The following is a 17,472-nucleotide window of genomic DNA, read 5'->3' as shown; positions in this document are numbered from 1 at the left end:
TCTCATCCAAACATGATGATGAATGCATATTGTGTTGTATGGAAGCTTGTATCGGTGCCTGCCAGTTTGATCTTGTGAGAGAGAGAAGAACTGCATAGGGACCAAACTATATTTTTTGATTTTTTTTTCATTAAATCAGCACCCAGTAGTTTTGAAAGTCTGGTATGCCTAAATTTGCTTTTTTGTTTAAGCTTTATATGATGTGTGGCACACATCCAAAGATGATGTCTATTTGGAAGTGAAATATTTAATAAGCAGCTACTAAAACTTGGTCAGTGTTTGTATATTCCTCATTTTTGTACAAGGAACAGTAATAAAACCTCTCTTCATTTTGACTATACTGCTCAGCCAGAGCTTGCTTACAAAAACCCTAATAAACATGTTTATAGCGAGTATTTTTGTAAGACTCACTACACCACCACAACGAATAGCAGTGTTTCAGTCCACTTTTTATTGTCAGATAGCTTTAGACTACAGCACTACTCAAATTCCCGCATTGGCTCTGTCTGATGAAAGTACCCAGACCTTTGTATTAACCTAACTTCATAAGACTACTTCCCAAGACAGTTATGTTTCCATGAGATTATGACACACACAAATACGCAAAAAGCAGCTGTCATAGGGATCAAATTAAATTATGCAGGACGTGAATGGCTAAACAGTGCACTGCATTCAGAAAAAAATTAGATCTATTCAGGAATTCGTTATCCCCCCCCCGACATCTTACCAATATATGTAAACATTTATGTTGCCAAATAACAAGGAATGCTTAGGAGCAGGTGTTTAATAACGTGAAAGAGGTCCATTATTATATAATGAGAACCTGGAAACAAAAAAATTCAAGAACAAACTCGAATGTGAAAGAAGCTGTTCATGCATAGATTCAGCACAGGAAAAGGAGCAAAAGCAGGTGTGGCAATAAAAAAGTGGTGCATGAAAACCATTACTGGCAGAAGGAGAAGAGATTCAGAAATTTAGTAAGCATTAAAAATGAAAATTGCACATAACCTCCAAAAGGCCAGGGGAGGAACTGTTAAAGTTTTTTTAAATTATCTATAGATTAATAATGGGCAGCCCCAAGAGTTATCCTCCAAGAGCAGATCTTTCTGAAAAGACAAGACCATGCCAGATAATCAAAGGTGGGGGGAACAGACTACACCACATTTCTGCATCTGCTGCCAACCTTAACACCACTTCCACCTGAACCAAGCACATTCCTCCATCCTTGTTCCCTGGCTCTGTTTATTCGTTCCATCTGAAGGAGAAAACAATACAGGAAAACAAAATTCAAGGAACCACTAAGTAAAAATTGAACTTCACTATTAACACATTTTAAACATATTTTACCCTTTCTTTTTCCAATCTTCTCGTTTCATCTGCCTTCAGTAAACTGATCTGAAATACGTAAGGATTAAACGTGTTTAGTAACTGGGAAATCAAACTACTACATATTCTTACACAATACACCACACCACAAGGTATTTCATTAAAATTACTATGGGGGAATAACGAAAAGTCTCAAGAATATCGTCTACCTGCTCTCTCTGGCGTCTTTCTTTTTCAGGCAATTCTAACCTTTTCTTTTTTGAAGGTTCCTGAAAAATAAGCATATAATTTGGTATTTATTACTGAGCCATTACTCTGTCAAGTCTCTGTCAAGATGGGTTATTGCTCCAATAGCAGGTCTATATCCATGAAGATTAAAAAGAAAATAAAGATCACTGCTACATAATGTTTGGGAAAAAAGATAAGGAGGAAAGGTTTGAAGGTTGTATTTTGTCATTCTTGCTTTGGACTTAGATTTTGCTTAGTTTGAAAATTAACAGATGATTTCATGATACCTCAAACATTTTACTCCTTTCTTCTGGGAGCTGGAAAGGTCTGCATAAAAGGTGAAACTTCAAATTAGACAGCATGATGCAAGAATGAGAGAAAAATTCTAATCAGAAAAAAAATCTTAAACCCACAACTGAGTGTACACAAAATGGGGCTTAAAATACTTGATTATTCAGGAGGTTTTAAGTAAAAAGCACTGCTAGGAACTAGGGGTAAATGCTATTGTACTTGTACTAAAAGTTCTGTCTCAAAAGCAGAAGGCAATAATTTTTAAATCTGTTTTGTCTTGATTTTTCTTCTCTGATGGTATCACTCCGCATTACAACCTTTTCTTAGTAAGTCTTTGAGGGTGCCTGGATATTAACATTCTCTTATTTGGAGAAAAGATGTGTTAGGTTATCCTAGGGCTCTTTTGCTTGGTTCTTCACCAGGTTCTGACTCTAACCAAAGTTCCTGTTACATGTGGAACATGAGAACACAGCCACCACTGAATACCTGCTGAAGCAGAAGCTTAAAAGCATGCAGCTTACTCTAATCTTCTCAAAAATGCGATGGTTACTTTTAAAGCTTCTGTTTCTTTTGATCATACTAGAACGCAGAAAGCTTCACAGTATTTTCTCTTGACAACCTACAATCCTGTCAAATGAGTACTTTAAAATCAAGAATGGTAGAAGTCAGAAACCTTCAGAGACTTGTAATATTGTAATGTTAATGTAATATTACTAAACAAAAGAGATGATTGTTACATGCTCCTTTAAAAAGCCAGTTGACAGCTGCAAGCTCAGAATACCCTGGAACAACAAAGAGAATAAAATTTACATTACACTGTAGTCATTCTTTCTGTGCTACATTTTATCCCTTATCACCAGGTACAATTCTCACAAAGACTATATCTTAAAATTGCAGTGTTACTGATTCTACATGCAGGAAGAGTAGATACTTCCTCAGTCTCTTCCCTGCCATTTTAGGTCTCTAGGCAAGATGGATTGGTGTTGGCTGCTGAAACTGATTATAAAGAGCAGCAGATGGTTGTGCAACCACATCTTCAAACATACAAACCTTGTGATCTCATAAGGACGCACAAGAAGTCTGCGCCTTCCTTTCCTCTTGCTTGCAAATGTGCATCACAAGCCAACAAGGCTTGTGTGATCAATGAGCTTTTCTCTAAACCTCTCATAACTTTTGAACCTCACAGATAATTTGTATCTCAAGGATAATTTTCTATCCAACTATCAAATTTAACAGATGGATAGAGATCTTAGTATTATGTTCCCTGAAGTGCCACGGGGAGAAGGAAAAAAACCCCAAACAAACCCCACAACAATATTACTTATTCAGAAGAAAATTTGAATTAGTTCTCCTTTGTTGAAATAGGAACTTCTTGTTTGCTAGTTGTTTGGTACGTGCATATAGCTCAATATTAGCTGTAACATAAACATCTCCTGGCAATGTAGTAATTAAAGGAATAAAGAGAGAGAGAATAGAAGTTTTATATTATAAGGAAAACAGAGAAGACAACTGAAGGAAAGATCGAAAGTACTGTACGAAGGTATACAGAAGACTATTTCTCATCAGCTCATGGAATTAAATCCAGGAAACACCTCTTCCAATTACACAGTTTCTCTGGCTGACAAAACTTTGTAAAATAGCTAAAAAAAGTTTTAATGTTTTGAAAACTTGAGATTATTTTTGAATAAGGAAGAAAGATGCACAGATTCTTATCCAGAGTCAATAATTTTGGTATGTCTGACAGACTTACAACATTTCTAAGAGTGGTTAACACAAACAAAGCAAATGAAAACATGCAAATGTAATTCAGTAGTGAATTTAAAACCCAAACCTAAGGTAGCAGTCTACAGAAATCATCATATTAAAATCAACTAAACAACAACAACAAAAAGATCAATAATGAAGCAAGCCAAGCATTTAAGCTATTAGTGCTACTTTCTCTGCAGGTGCATGTGTCCACATACCAAGACATTTTGAAAAGGAAGGCATAGAATTATTTTAGCATTTAAATAAGGTATGAACAAAATAGTTCAATTTAACTAACTTAGTTTCTTACCTGTCTAGATTTAGTCAATGGCTTCTTCTCATTAGGCTTTTTAGGTGCACCACAAGACTTCCTGATAGTTAAAGGCACTCCATATTTTGCAGCAGGTTTGGTAATTTTTTGAGCTGGTGCAACTGAAGTCAGTGTTTGTTCTTGACCTGGTCTTTTAGCTGAAAAGAAAAAAAAAAAAACAAAACACCACAACAACAAAACCTGTTTTACAGCTATCCAGGCTGGCCAGTGTACCCTATTTCCCTCTCCAAAGGTCTCAGAGTAGCATAACTGGAGAAAAAAGGGTGAACTGTTAACACTTCATTCACATGAGCTGATGCATAATACCCAGCTGTCCAAAACACCTTGTCTGGTGAATTGAATTGGAAAACTGAAGTTTATTTCAGCTGCCATGCTTTATGATACAGTTGTCACTCACACACAGAAAAGTTTTCCTAATGGAATGGAGAGATAGGCCTGTCTCCACTAACAACACTGAACTGAAACCTGCAACACTACTGTCAGCAGAAAATGAGTTCTGGAAGAGCTTTAATGGCTTCCAGGGATATTGTTTTCCCTGCAGAATTCCTGAAAATATGCCAGCATTGTGGATTTGATTCTGTGTTATCAGGGCTCTCTTACTACAGAATAGCAGGACAGCAAAACTATCAAAAGACAGCAGAGCACTTACCACAGCTTCAAGTAATTACAAGGAAATAAAATAATTGGGAAGGAAATCTAGGAAAAAAAATGGGTCAACTATTGCAGGAAAATGAATTAAGGTAAGATCATCTTGACAAAACTAACCATGATCTACTTTGCTACCAGTAGCAGAAATTCTACTGAATTGGACTGAAGTCAGGGCCTTATCTTGGAAACTCTAATGAGACTGCCCATATTTTTTGCAAGAAATGGTACTTCTCATTAGCCATTTGTCATTACTAAGGGGTAAAAATAAGGCACATGATCACAACATAAATTATTTCCAGTATTTGCAGCCTACATTGTCTCCTGAAATTTTGGAAGCGTAGCATACTGCAAGAGGAAAGAGTACACTTCAAATTTTACAGGACAATAGTTTGTATTTGCATCATTTGTACTCTACATACATCCAGCTCCTGAGGGGAGGAGGGTAAATTGCTTCCTCTCTCTTTTTTCCTGAAAATTCTACAATCAGGTGTAAGAGCACACAACAAAAACAAACAAAAACCAAACAAATAAAAAAAGTAAAAGAACAAAGCTACACACACTGTCTTGCAAGAGCTGAAGGCAAAGCACTTTACACATCCACTTACCTGGTGCAGCATGTGGTCCAAACTTCTGGAAAATTTTGTGGTTGAATTCTTCTGCAATAAGCTAAACAAAAAGTTGTAGAGTTAGCCACCAGCATTTATGACTGAAGCTAGAAAGAACATAGAGAAGTTTGCCATTCTCAGTAAGCATCTAACTAGTAGTATTTACCGAAACTTAAATGAATACTGAACTTCATGTATTCAATTTTCAACTTTATGTATTCTACTTAGTATCACTAATATGAATATGAGGCTGGATTCAGTATTTGCAAGCATTTTTGGCATAATTACTCAAATAATTTAAAAAAGCAACTCGCTCTGACTTCTGGGTGGCAAATGTTATCTCATTTACAAACTAGCTAAGAATCTAGAAGAAAGTTAATGTGAGCATTAACATAGCTTTATGCATAATTCATTTTAGATTTCTGCCTAGTTGCCAAAGTTAAATTTCTCATACAGCTTGTGTCAAGTGTTCGCAGCTTTCAAGTTTCACTGTCCTTTTCAAGATGGGAAGATGAATACATATGTGGGTATCTACAAACAACATATATGGCATGCTGTCTGGCATATCAAATTAGCATAATAAAATATGGAAAACAGCTTTACTGGACTGAAAAATCTGAGTCTAGACAAAGAACATTCAAACATTAATAGGCCGTCATTTTAAATACTGCAGGTGGTTCTGAACCCAACACCTCAAGAACCACATAGTAGAAATGAAAAAGATTAAAGGAAGAGCAGCAAGAATAAGTGCAAAGTGTCAGTTAAGGAACAGTTTTTATAGATTCTTGAACTATCTAGATTACTTTGACCTGTTTAGAGACTACCAGTCAGTTACAATGGATGTTGAGGAGTTAAAACCTCAAAACCAAACCAAAACAAAAACCAATGTGCAGAACTTACGACTCCGCACATGACAGCAGAAAAAGTTTTTAACCTGTACAGTCTGGCATCAAAGATTCTGTAAGCAAGAAGTCACACATGAGAACAGTTTCCTACTAATGCTATTTCATTGATCTTAAAGCTTTTATTTAAGTGGTAAGCTGTAACATCTGAAGCATGATGTTTCCATGATTACACAGTTACTGACAGAAAAGAAACTTGACTCTTCAGTACCTTCCAAAGAGCCCCTCCTTTTTAAAAACAACTATGCTAATTTAGATTCACTCTTTACTGCAACTTAGTAACTATGAAGATTACAAAAGAATTTACATAAAACTGGAAGACTGATTTCCTAACATATAAGAGTAGGGTTTCAGCAATAGTTGCAACACGTTGAAGATGTCAGCTACGAAATAACTCTTAAGTTTAGACTAAGGAAAACAGAGGACAACAGCATTAGCCATGGATGATACTGAAAGAAAATAAGTATTACAGCTGTGTCAGAGAATACACTTACATTGTCACAGAACGTAATGACCACCCCCAGCTGAATATGTAAAAGGTGCTTTCTGTGTGATTTGGGGGTTTTTTTGTGTGTTTTTATGGTGTGGGGTTTTTTTGTTGTTGTTTTTTGGTGGGGTTTTTTTTGCGGTTTTTTTTGTTTGGTTTTTGGTGTTTTGTTTGTTTGGTTTTTGTTTTTTGTTTGTTTGTTGTTGTTGCTTTTAAGATTGGATAGCACCTCTAAGTCAAACATGTCAAAGATACCGGTGGAAAAATTGTGCACAAGTATTCATACTCTATCTAGGACAAATTAGTATCACCATCTGTTGATAGAGGCAGTCGATTACTAATTATATTTTGACTAACTACAAATAAAAATTTCATATCCATTCTAGCAACTGGAAACAAAATCAGATCAAACTACTCTTGTTGCAAATGTTAGAACAAACTTATCTGCTAAGACTTCTGAATCTTACCTTTCATTGAGACTTTAATCTGAACTATTATTAGTTGAAAATCTATTTACAGACAATAGAAATTCCAGTTATGTATGGCCTCTCATGACATTTCTTTAGTTGTAAGAATCCATTAGAATTCTTTATATTGCATGTCCTTTCTCTGCCTATATTTACCTCATATCAGTATTATTCACATGTTAATCTTGATCTCTTTTGGTTAGATTTATAATAAAAGGACATTAATAGACATCAAATGATATCGATAGATTCTAAACAGAATAGCAAGCAACTTCTTTGAGGTTATATACACATGATACATTTAAATATCAAGAAATTTAAAGATTACTTTACGTAGCAACATTTCCTAGAACAGGCTGTCAGGCCATTCCAAATTCCAAACAAAAAATGGATTGAAGTAATTCCATACAGCAGTGAAGCTGAAATCATTGAGAGCACCATTTTATGAGAAGATACATATTTAAACAAATCAACGTATCACTCACAGTTCCTCACAATACAGAGAAACACATAAAACAATGCACTTCAGAAAATGCTAATTTAGATTTACTCATGGAAACTACCAAACACTTAATAATTTGAGACTTTTCTTTACAGTTCAGAGTAAAATTATTTTTTCCTTAACTGACACTGTCTATAAGAGCTCTAAGTAATACCATTACTCCAATTTCCCATGTTGTATATTAACATCAGAATAAAGAAAAAGAAAAGTCCTATGATGTTTTAGAGAAGTTAGAATTAAAACAAACTCCATACCTCTGGTGTGAGAAATTTTTCAACCCGTTTGGCTATAAAGTTTTTCTCCAATATGGAGTTTACTGATGGTCTATTCCTAGGATTCCTTTTAAATAACTGTGACAGCAGATTACGTAGATCATAGGAGTAATGCACAGAAACAGGAGGAAATGGTCCAGAGATTATCTTCAGTACTAAGTTCTTCATGTTACCGGCTTCAAACTGTATCGCACAAGGAAGAAAACAGTTACTACATATTACTGACTGTGTGTCCACATGCATGGCTGCATATACAGATGATGAGGAAAACTAACAAAGCACCTTCCCTTGCCTCAACATACCAAAACATATTTTCAACGTCATCAACAGTTTACACCAGCAGTTTAAAATAACGTGTTGCCAAAATGACATATAACTAAGAAAAATAATTACATAATTATTTGCTCGATCTCCTCTTCCAAACATTTTCAACCACCACATGCCTTCTGCCCTTTTCAGCAAATCCACATTTCAAATGAAAGAATGTGAAGTATTCACACTCATTCAGCGTGAAACCTGAAGGAACGCTCAGACTTCAGTTTCAGCTCAGGAAACAGAGGGCACCATTTCAATTCATTTGTAGAAAAAAAAGAAAACAATACATATCACGCAGCTTACAGAAAACAACTTGTTGCCATCAACTCTCAGAAAGGCAACATTGTCAGCATTGTTGTCACATAAAAGACTAAGCAATAAGAAATTACAAAAGCTTGAAACGAAATTAAACCCTCATCCCTTGGAAACTTTTTTCCATTTTCATGTTGTTATGATCTTTTTCTTTTAATAAAAATAGCTACTAAAAAAACCCCAAAGAAGACGAAATCCACAAAAAAATCCAAATCAAGACACAAAAAAGAAAAAAAAAAAGTTTTTCTTCCCTTCCTAACTGGAAATGGATGATAAAACGACACACACACACAGAGAAGAGGGGGAGGGAAGGCAACTCTTCCACCATGGGAGTCTTTTTCTAAGCACTATTCCTGTTCTAAACAGAAACACATTAATTCGTTTGCACAAAAACTCAGAGTCCAAATTCAGACTTTCAGTGAAGTCAAGCATTTTGAAAAAAAAAAACACTGTTGCTGGTATCCTTTGTTAAAACACCTAACAATTTTTTCAGCTGACACAATTCATTATTAACAAAAGTGCCAAGACTTCTGAGAGAATGGAACGGATCAAAACGCCAATGGAAAATGGTGGTCGGCACTTCAGGAAGCGGAGATGAGAACGCTGAAGGTTAATTTCCAAACAGTTATTACGAAAACCTTTCATCAGCTAAAACGCATCTATGCAACATCAGAAAAAATTTCTGTTTCAAATAACTGTTCTTTTATAGACACACCAAGTTTGTACTCACCGCATGTTTAAGTGTGCACATTTCATAGAGAACACAACCGAGGGCCCAGATATCACTAAATCAAAGAGAACATATCTTAACAATTAGTTCTAGGTGTAACATTGCCAAGTAAATTATATCTGTGAAGTCTATCTTTGAAAAGGAAAAGGTGGTATTTTGAGTGTGTACAAGGTTCCCTGTATGGACTTCTTTGACCCCACAAAACCCTGAACAACAACAATAAAAAAAAAATTCCACAACCAAAAATAAGGTCAACCTGAAAACCAGATGAGGTTATTTTGGCTTCAGATTTAGAAATTTTCATCTGAACCACCCTAACCACAGAAATGAGACAAAATATGGAAAAAAAGTCTTTTTTTTTTAAAGTATATACAGTTGCCAGAAGTTTTTGAATTTAACAAACAAAAAACCAAACAAAACTCACCACCTAATTCAGCAAATACATCTCTAAGCCAATTTACTCTGTTTAACACTGACTCACCTTACCCTCACTCATTACAGGATTACAGAATTTAGTTGCAATACCACTGGATAATAAATCCTATGTAGAAGAAATTAAGGGGCAAGGTATTACAATAACCTTTATCTTTTAAGAAACCAATTGAAATTAGTATAGAGCATTCACAGAAATGAATGCAGTAGCTTAGTGCAGTGTAAGGGTAACTTGATAACAACCATTTTAATTACACCAGGGACACTGTTACCAGATACAGCCTACTGCCAGGGCAGCAAGCGTGTGAGTGAGGTACCTGTAGGACTTTGTTATCTGGAGCAAGCTGAGACACCCATATATGCATGTGCTTAGAGAATCCAATTACTGTCTTTCATCATTAACAGTTTCACATTTGTAGTGCATAAATTAAGGTAATAAAACAGACAGGCAAGAGTAGAGCCATAATTAAGAACACAGCTAGATCTAAAACTTCAAGCATTAAGCTAAGTCATCTCTGCATCACATTGCTTTCTACTGCAGACCTACTAAGGTCCCACTTGTACAGTGAGGCTCAGTATCTACTGGGGTAAGAGTTAGACTAACAGCTGTTCACTATCATAAGACTAGAACAGCTTTAGATTCCTAAAAGAACTGTTTTTCTTCTCCTTAAAAAAAATTACCTTTTATTATTGTAAGGCTTGTTCTGACATATTTCAGGCGATAAATAGTATGGTGTTCCTATGCAAGTGCGAGCCAACTCTGCAGTACTAAGAAAAAAATAAAAATGGATGTTAACTGGTTAACTCACATGAAGTACAGATTGTGTTTTCCTTGATCAAAGCGATACAGATTAAGCGAGAGAAAAAACAGTATCAAAAAGGAGTTACCTGTTAAGAACTCTGGCGATTCCAAAATCTCCCAGCTGTATTGTTCCATCTTTGGTTAAAAATATATTCTTGATATAGAAATGTTAAGAAGTCTGTTAATTAAAATATTCATACAATTGCACACTTTTTGTTCTCTGTATGTTTTGGGAAAAAGAAAGTTTTCTATCATCCAATCCCTCTTAAGTCACTGGCAGTAGTGTTACTGACTACTGTGGAACACCAGACTTATTCTAGTCCTACTTCATTAAAATAAGAAAATACTACTACACATTCTCAAACATAACCTTTCCTGTTCCGACACAAATATATGAGTAACACTCAGGTAGCTTCATCAGATAGCCTCATCAGTTTGTAAAAATATCATATAAACCTCCTGCAGACGATTCTGAAAAAGTGTTTCCAGTATTAGAAATGTTTACATAAAATGACTGTTTTCCATAATTTGCCAACTTAGACTAGCAAGATATGAATTTAATCACTTTGGAAGTAAATTCAGCTGAAAAACAGTGACCTACATACCTGTGACTTTATGTCCCGATGCAAGATTTTTCTATCATGTATGTGTTTTAGTGCTAAACAAATCTGTACGAACCAATCCAGAATCTATGCATAAAAGAAAACGCAACATCAGCATCGCCATTGATCTGAAAGCTTCCCCACTTACAAGACACTATCAAATCAGTTTTTTAATTATAACTCCAGATTTTACCCTGCTCCCCCAAATGTCTTAATTAATGCTAAAGAACAATTAAAATTTAAAAGTACTGTCATCATTATGCAAACCTTTTAATGAAAGATGCTTATTACCCAAATTTGATATTAATCTTGAGGTTACGATTTGCATTATATATTATACATGCAACAGAAGTACACAATGTGAATTTGATTGGCTAAAATGCCTAAGATGTGGAACTTGCAAGTTAAAACATTGTACTTTTGCTGTAACTGAAACGGCAAACCTTGCAGTCAGTTAATTGACCAAGGGTCCTAGAAAATCATACTGATATTCACAGAAACACTTATTCTATCATATAGTAATTTTCTGTATCTTACCTTAGAAAGAAAAATAGTACAAAGTAGATTTCTATGAGAAAAGCAACAAGCATCTAACTAGAAGATTATAAACAAGCCAACAAAGCCTATTTTAAAAAAAAATTGGCAAAAAATCGCAATTTAAGGAGTGACTAATGACAAGAACATTTCTATGTGAATAATGGTTTCACATTCCTAACTTAGAAGGATGTAACACAACAAAATTACAGTATAATTCAAGGTTTAATTCTCACTTTTCAAGCTTATTGTAAAAGTGAAGTCAAATTAGAAAAATGAAAAGTTTTTCAAATTATATCCAAAATGTTTCATGAATACCCTATTCTAAATACCATTAGTAGACCTAATAAATTATTAAGCCTTTCCAATCACAGGTAAATTGAGATCCTACTGGGTGAAGACAAAAGGGCATAGAAACAATTTATAAACAAAGAAACATATGTTAGTTCTAACAAAAAACCACCCTGACCCTACATAATCTATTTTCAGCTAATTTAATCAAATCTCTACATAAAATCCTCTCATTTATTCCAAACTCTCCCACTTCTCTTCTACTAAAATGACTTTATAACCAGTTTTGTGGAAAAAGAAAATTTGCTGGTATATTTCCAATATAAAATTAAATTTCTGTCAACAGGAAAATAAACTTTTGAACGATGCCAACTTCATATTTCTATATTCCATATTGTTATACTTACAAAGTATGCTATTTTATACTTCTAATACATGACAATCAGTATTACGATACAAAAATCATAAGCCATTATATCTTTAAAAACTCCACTTCAAAGGTTTAAAAATATCCATGTTGTCCTTCAGTATTTTTCATTTCTCGAATCTGGTTTACTTCACAAAAGATCCAACCTGTTTAAAAGCATCTTATACATACAGACAAGATTCCAAGGACTATGTTTTCTTTCTGGTTTTCCTTTTTGGCAAGGGTGAGGGGTGTTTGTGTTTTGTTTGTTTCAGTTTGGTTTTGGTTTTTTTTAAAGATACTACTGTGACCAATGGCAACAAGAATGACAACTTGAGGACCTCCTTTTAGATTAAGCAACCACACCCACAAAGTGAGCCATAATAATTTAAAATTCATGAAAAAGTATCCTGCAACAAAACACTATAGCAGTAGTTTGCTGTTACCTGATCTTCAGAGAATAATACTCCTTTCTGGGCATTTATCTTTTTAAATAGGTCTCCTCCTTCACAGTAATCCATCACTATGTAGAGACAGCCATTTTCTGTAAAATAAAACAAAGAATTTAAAAAAGACAAATAAAAGACCCATATTTACATAACTTTCTGAATATCTTCACTACAGTCACAAAAACCCCCACAACCTTTTCGCATGCAGCTTCAGATATAATTTATTAGTCCATAAATATTATTATTATTTTGAGTTTCACAACCTACGTTTCCCATTTTTGGTAACATCAAACCATTTTGAGATCCAGAGAGAAAAAAAATTACATCTGCTGAACCAATGCCCTGAAATGGCATTCCAAGCTACCATGAAATTAAAGGTGTCACTTTATGAACGCAATATAAAATCATCTTCAAACTGCTTTCAAACATCCTATAGGTCCCCTACCCTAAAAATAGAGATCTTAAGTTCTAATTTAGGTTGTTGCCTCTATTTGCCTTGCTCTTTCTTGGAGTATTACCTGGACTAGGCATTACTCTAAGTGCAAGAACATGAAAATCATCGGCTCTCATAAAACACGCAGTTTATTTCAGAGCCTGAAGAACAGTAACGAAACTCCCAGCAGACAATGAGAGATGGAAACAATTATTTTCTCATTTTTCAATGGAATTTGGGGAGACTTCAAAAAATCCTATGCAAGTTTCCAGTAGGAGATACGATGATATATAATATATTTCATTCAAAGTTACAGATTTGTTGACCAATGCAATCTTTCCAAGTTATTGATGAAAAAACAGGTTAAGCAGAAGCAAATTGCAAGTTGCCAAAAACATAAGAACTATGCTCCTCACATACTGGGCATGATTTTGAGAAGAGCTAAATAACTGCAAAAAAAATCAATCACATGCTGTTCAAAATAAAAGCTTTTATTTTATGAAAAAGTTAAGCACTTAAACTGTAAATTAAAATCAAGAGAATCATCTAGGTCACTTCAATTTCACTCCCACAAAACGCTTCTGAAATCTGCCTTTCAAAACATTGAACCCTTACAGCTGTATCTCAGTTAAGCTTTATAATCAGTGTTATTTTAAAAGATGATCTCAGAAGTCTGGATTTCTTGCAGACCTGTTGCTGAAATAATTCTCTTATTTTTAAACCAAATCAGTATATTCAAAGTCAATGTGTTTTACCAATAAAGGTGCAACATGAAGTCCTGTGAATTATGGACTGCAGGGCTGACCTTGTAAGAAATAAGCAGTCTTAAAAAACAGGCCTCTAAGACAAAGAAGGCAGAAGCATGGATTTATAAACAGAAGACTATGGATGTGTAATATGATTACATAACAAAAATCTAATTTAAAGAATGGAGAAAATAAAAGTCCCCAGGCAAAAGATACATGAAAGTAAGCAGAAAGGAAGTAAAGGAGAAGAGAGCACTGTCCCTAAACAGTATTTCAAATAACTTTAGAGTGGTTTTAAATAATATTTTAATGTATAGGATAGGTTTTTGGAATCTTTTATTTATTCTGCTCATTTCCCCAGCCATTCACTGTGAAGACAATGTGGAATTATATTTCTCCTTCCTTCATATCTTGATGAAGTAAACAGTCCCATCTATTTTTCCAGTTCTGAAAGCAATTACATGATTGCAATTACTGAAGACTGCATTCTAAGACAACAAACTCAGACATGAAACTGCTCTTGCTAGGTAATCAATCCCCAAATTTAGACTGTACTCGTATTTAACCTACACAAGCACTCCAATTGCTAGGGTACATAAAAGTATTCCAGGAGACTTATGCTCTGGAGAAACAAGAGAATATTTTTCATATAAGTATCAAACAAAATCAAAGCATGTAGGAATAATCATGAATATCTCTGCTTATTTGTTGCCCTTTTTTTCTAAATTACACTTTTAAATGTGCATTGGAATTGTGAAAAAAAATACAGTGGAAAAGAACAGAAATAAATAATAAAGGTATGAAAAATACTGATTAAAGAGAGGAAACACAGACTTTTAAACTAAATGCAGTAAGTAGTGTACAGAATTGGCTTACTAGCAGTACTTCAGATTCTACTGTATTAGTTAATCTTACCTTCAAATGACTCCCTATAGAGGACAATATTCGGATGTTTCATGTTAGCCAATACAGCAACTTCTCTCCTTGATTCTTCTCTCTCCTTATTTGACATCTTCAAAAGGAAAATAATGATTTTTGAGAACAGAAATACAAAAAGAATGGATCAGGAATGAATAATAATAACTCACCTTAGAGATATTTATTTCTTTAATAACATACTGTTGGCCATTTTCTTTAGCTTTGACAAGTATTGCTTTCCCAAAGGATCCTTCTCCAATCTTCCGTACTTTAATATATTTATCCATAGTTATCTTCTTAAGGCATGCTTGCTTGAGTACTAGGCAAAAAAAAACCCACAAAAAAACCACAACCCAGATTTAGTTAGGTGTAATTAGTCATTTAGCCTGACAGGTCAGGCTACATTTTTTTTAATCAAAACGTTAATCCATTTGTCTCTTCAGTTGTTTTTGTGGAAATCAACTACTCTTAGTCTCAATTCTATTTTAGTACAGTTAACTCACTTTGGGTCAAAAAGGGCTACATTGCTAAAACCTGTTTAATTTTTCATTTTGACTAAAAAGGATGTGTTCTATCTTTAAATAAAGCAAGCAGTCAGTGCCGTAGCTTCTGATTCAGCTGGCACGCAAACATCATAGGGACTTATAGCACCTGGTCAACAATCCTTCATTCCATTTTACTTGGAAAAAATACAACAGGGGCAGAAGGAATCCCTACATGTTGTTTTTTAAGAAGCACTAAATCCAGTACTTTGGAAATTAGATGCTATATAGAAGAAAAAAATGGACCAAATTCAACAGATCCCCATCAAGTTTAGAATCGTTATTCAGTACGGCAAGGTATGCCTTAAAGTCTGACTGAAAGACTTTTTTCATGTTGCAAATAAATTCATTACAAAATAGTGAGAATCATTATTTTTAATGTACTATCTGACCATTTAGACTACCTTCTGAGATTAAATGGAGTACTCAGCTGAATGTAGATAGTGCTTAAGTCTCTATATTAAAAACACTTTAGTAAAAACAAGAGACTAGGGAGCTGCATGTGGAAGCTATTGCTAGTGTCAGAATAGCAGAGAGACTTGGCAAAAGAAAGACCAAAGCAAAAAATGGCAAAACAAATACACAGTAGACTAAAAGATCATATTTTTTACAGCAGAACTGCCACACCCTGAGGAAGTTTCCATAAGCTGAAAAAGACAAATGGTGCCTATGCTTTTCTGCATCCAAGCCTCATTTGCAAGCACTAGCAGCATTTATGCTTTGCTGTATCCAGCTTACTCCCAACAGGAGATCCTAGTAGCTTAGATCCATACTTCACACACATCACAGGTCTCACAATCTGGGTCTCTCCCTGATTTGGGTTCATTTTTTTCCCACAGTAGACACAGATGCTGCTTAACAGAATCCATACCATGAAAGCAGACTAAAATGAATAAGCTTGACTAGTCTAAAAAGACAAAAGAAAAGAGATCTGAAGCAATCTGTTCTGCAAAAGAGATGGGAAACATACTAGGAGTAAGCATAACTACCAGGAAACAAAAAAGTGAAAATTACAGACTTGCAATGTCTTAGGGAGAGTTTTTTCTTAAAGTAGAGACAGTTTAATCTGAAGTTGCATTTCTAAATATAAGAAAGACTTGGTATTAACTTCAATATTCTCTTTTGGGTGACAATAAAGTACAGCAGGTGGGACACAATTTGAACTTCACATGCCTTTACTGAAGTTCTCCTCCTGCTCCTGCTTTCTGAAACAACCCGTTGTTCTACAGCTAAACCAGCTGCACTAGGCGTAGCTCAGGGCTGCTACCGCATGCTGCTCCGTGCAAATACAAATGGTCAATAATCAGCCTGCCTGCAGTTCAGCAAAGGGTGTGTATATCTTCTATGAGACAGAGGTCTTATTTTTACACGTGACAAGAGAAAAAGCGGCGTCTTGAGAAAGGACATCAGCGCCGATAGGGCGCTGGCTTTTCCAGCCCTGGGCAATAAGTCATTTCATCCACCACGGACACGCAGGAAAGCAGAAGTCACACCCCGCGACAGCCCGGCCGACCGGAGCGCACGGCCAGGCCAGGGCTGGGCCGGGCGTGCGAGGACCGGAGCGGCGCGGTGCGGTGCCCGCGAGCAGGGCAGGGGAGGGCAGGGGAGGGCAGGGCAGGGCAGGCCCGCTCCCCGGCTGGGCCCCGCCAGGCTGCCTCCCCCGCACAGCTGGGGCAAGCCCAGCACCGGGGCGAGAGGTGCGGCCGAGAACCCCTCGCCCCAGGGCGGCTGGGAGAGACTCTGCAGGAGGACGGCCCCGCGCCCCATCTCCGTCGCGTCGCGCCGCGCCGCGCCCCGCCACAGCATCGTCCTGTGCCCGCTCGGTGCCCGTGCCCGCCCCGCCATACCTGCCCGCCGCCGCCGCCACAGCCACCCAACCTGGCCCCGCGCCCGCCAAAGCCCCGCCCCATCCGCCCCTATTGGCGGCCCCGCCTCTCGGCTCGGCTCCCATTGGGCGAGCCCGCACGGGGGCGGGGCCGCTGCCCTGCCCGCCCTCTCCGCGTTAGCGGTGCTTCACCCTGGTAACGCGCGCCGCGGGTCACGTGACGGGCGGGGCGCGCGGGGTGGCTGTCAGCGGTTTCGGGGGTAAAAAACCAAAAACCAGCTACAAGTGTTTCACGAACGAACCTACCGCGCCCCACAGCACCGCACAGCC

The 17,472-nt window shown here is 36.5% G+C and overlaps 1 protein-coding gene across 2 annotated transcripts in view; it reads right to left on the bottom strand.

The window, feature by feature from the left end:
- The window catches only part of NEK1 (NIMA related kinase 1), a 46,950-nt gene that overhangs the window by 28,824 nt on the left and 654 nt on the right, over positions 1-17,472 (bottom strand). For both annotated transcript variants that reach the window (XM_039380446.1, XM_039380445.1), the window contains exons 2-14: positions 14,946-15,094; positions 14,773-14,869; positions 12,676-12,773; positions 11,002-11,085; positions 10,483-10,550; positions 10,276-10,362; positions 9,163-9,217; positions 7,788-7,988; positions 5,176-5,236; positions 3,902-4,059; positions 1,536-1,595; positions 1,348-1,395; positions 1,184-1,255 (exon numbers count right to left, since the gene is read on the bottom strand). In XM_039380446.1, the coding sequence (XP_039236380.1) occupies positions 1,184-1,255; positions 1,348-1,395; positions 1,536-1,595; positions 3,902-4,059; positions 5,176-5,236; positions 7,788-7,988; positions 9,163-9,217; positions 10,276-10,362; positions 10,483-10,550; positions 11,002-11,085; positions 12,676-12,773; positions 14,773-14,869; positions 14,946-15,062 (1,206 nt within the window). In that variant the 5' untranslated portion in view covers positions 15,063-15,094. The remainder of the gene's footprint in view (positions 1-1,183; positions 1,256-1,347; positions 1,396-1,535; positions 1,596-3,901; positions 4,060-5,175; positions 5,237-7,787; positions 7,989-9,162; positions 9,218-10,275; positions 10,363-10,482; positions 10,551-11,001; positions 11,086-12,675; positions 12,774-14,772; positions 14,870-14,945; positions 15,095-17,472) is intronic.

The sequence above is a fragment of the Pipra filicauda genome, unplaced genomic scaffold (assembly GCF_003945595.2).
Source record: "Pipra filicauda isolate LSUMZ 115617 unplaced genomic scaffold, ASM394559v2 scaffold196_size3971931_pilon, whole genome shotgun sequence".
In the NCBI taxonomy this organism is placed as follows: domain Eukaryota; kingdom Metazoa; phylum Chordata; class Aves; order Passeriformes; family Pipridae; genus Pipra; species Pipra filicauda.
Note: the sequence above shows the minus strand (reverse complement) of the source record. Positions and strands in the feature narration are given on the sequence as shown.